General features: G+C 46.9%; 1 protein-coding gene across 1 annotated transcript; it reads right to left on the bottom strand.

Moving 5' to 3' along the window:
• Positions 1 to 357: 357 nt before the first annotated feature.
• Positions 358 to 1,296, bottom strand: LOC112108378 (putative olfactory receptor 52P1). The gene has a single exon (XM_024202484.2). The coding sequence runs from the start codon at positions 1,294 to 1,296 to the stop codon at positions 358 to 360; it is 939 nt and encodes a 312-aa protein (XP_024058252.2).
• Positions 1,297 to 1,739: the final 443 nt, after the last annotated feature.

Genomic DNA, 1,739 nt, shown 5'->3' with positions numbered 1-1,739 from the left:
AACAGTAGCTTCCATTTGTCACACAGGGACTAATGGAAAACCACCTTGCATCAGAAAGCTGCAATATCTTCTTGTGGTCTGTAAGTCATAGAAAGTCTGAATGAGAAAGTATCTAGGGTTGGGGGCTGATGGGTGATGCTGAAAGAGGTCAGGTGATGGTCAGATAGAGGGAACTCAGCAATGGAGAGAGCAGTGCTTGGTGATGGAGAGATAATACATTAGGTGTGAGGAATTTCTGAGACTGTGAACTTCCACAATGCTGAGCTCAGCCAAACCGGGACAGAGAACGCTTGATTAATGAGGAGATATCCTTTCCCCCTCTTGTCAGACAGGATTAAAGTCAATGGCCCATGGTGATCACATTCTGCAGATGTATTTGACCACTTTGTCACGAAGCTCTTTGGTTTTGACCCCATAAATGATAGGGTTGAGCATGGGGGGGATGAGAAAATAGAGGTTGGCCAAGATGATGTGAACATGGGGAGCGATGCCCTGACCGAACTCATATGTCAGGCTAGAGAAGAGCAAGGGAGTATAAGATGTCAGCATCACACAGATGTGGGCTGTGCAGGTGTTGAAGGCTTTCTGGTGGGCTTCCTTATGGGAGATTCTGAAGACTGCCTTAATGATCAGACCATAAGACAGGGCAATGAGTGTCAGGTCTAACCCCATGATTACAAACAATATCAGCAAGCGGTATGTCCTGTTGACTGTGATGTCCCCGCAAGACATCTTCGCCACAGCTATGTGGTCACAGTGCGTGTGGGGGATAATGCGGTTCGCACAGAATGGCTGCCTGCTCAGGAGCAGGGGCGCAGGCAAAACGAAGACAACAGCTCTTATCATACCCACTAGTCCTAGCTTAGCTATCCGTGTGTTGGTGAGGATGGTGGTGTATCTCAGGGGGTTACATATGGCAACGTAGCGATCGAAGACCATTGTCACAAGGACGGCTGAGTGCATAACAGAAATCGCATGAAGGAAGAACATCTGGGTGAGGCAGCCACCCACAGTAATCCCTTTCCAATTGAGCCAAAATATACACAGGGCTTTTGGCATGACAGACGTAGACGTGACAAGGTCTGTGAGCGCCAGCATGCAGAGCAGCAGGTACATCGGCTTGTGCAGGGACTTCTCTTTCCCTACAACAAACAAAACTGTGAAATTTCCCAACAGGCCCATAATGTAGAACATAGACAAAGGGATGGAAATCAGGACATGGGCAGCTTCCAGGCCAGGGATGCCCATTAGGATGAATGTTGAAGGGTCAGAGGGGGTGAAGTTGAAAGATGCCATGAGGTGGTCAATGCGTCGATCGGGCTCAGAAATGCTCCAGGTGTCTGCGAAGGGATAGAAACACAGTGATTGGGATTACACATGTTGTAACAAGTAGTACAGTAAATAGTTCATAGTTATCAACAATCTAGAAAGGGGCGCAAACAGTGAGGTGGCAACATTTACAGATGGCACCAGATTATTGAGGTCATAGTCAAGTCCAGAGAAGTTCTCAGAAGGAACTAACCAAGCCAGGTGAATGAGCAGGATGATGGCAGATGAACTTCGATGTCAATAACTGCAACATGTATGCCCATTGAGGGAAAAACTTCAACTCCTCAAATGTCTTACAAGGCTCTAATTTAACTATATGAACTCAGGAGAGAGATCTGGACATCACAGTACACAAACCTGTGAAAGTATCAGACGGGTAGCCGTGTTAGTCTGAATCTGTAAAAAGCAAC

The sequence above is a fragment of the Terrapene carolina genome, unplaced genomic scaffold (genome assembly GCF_002925995.2).
Source record: "Terrapene carolina triunguis isolate 2854851 unplaced genomic scaffold, T_m_triunguis-2.0 Scaffold35670, whole genome shotgun sequence".
Lineage (NCBI taxonomy): Eukaryota > Metazoa > Chordata > Testudines > Emydidae > Terrapene > Terrapene triunguis.
Note: the sequence above shows the minus strand (reverse complement) of the source record. Positions and strands in the feature narration are given on the sequence as shown.

Bases quoted from the DNA above. Each gene is read 5' to 3' on its own strand.
- LOC112108378 (XM_024202484.2), bottom strand. From the start codon at position 1,296: ATGGCATCTTTCAACTTCACCCCCTCTGACCCTTCAACATTCATCCTA.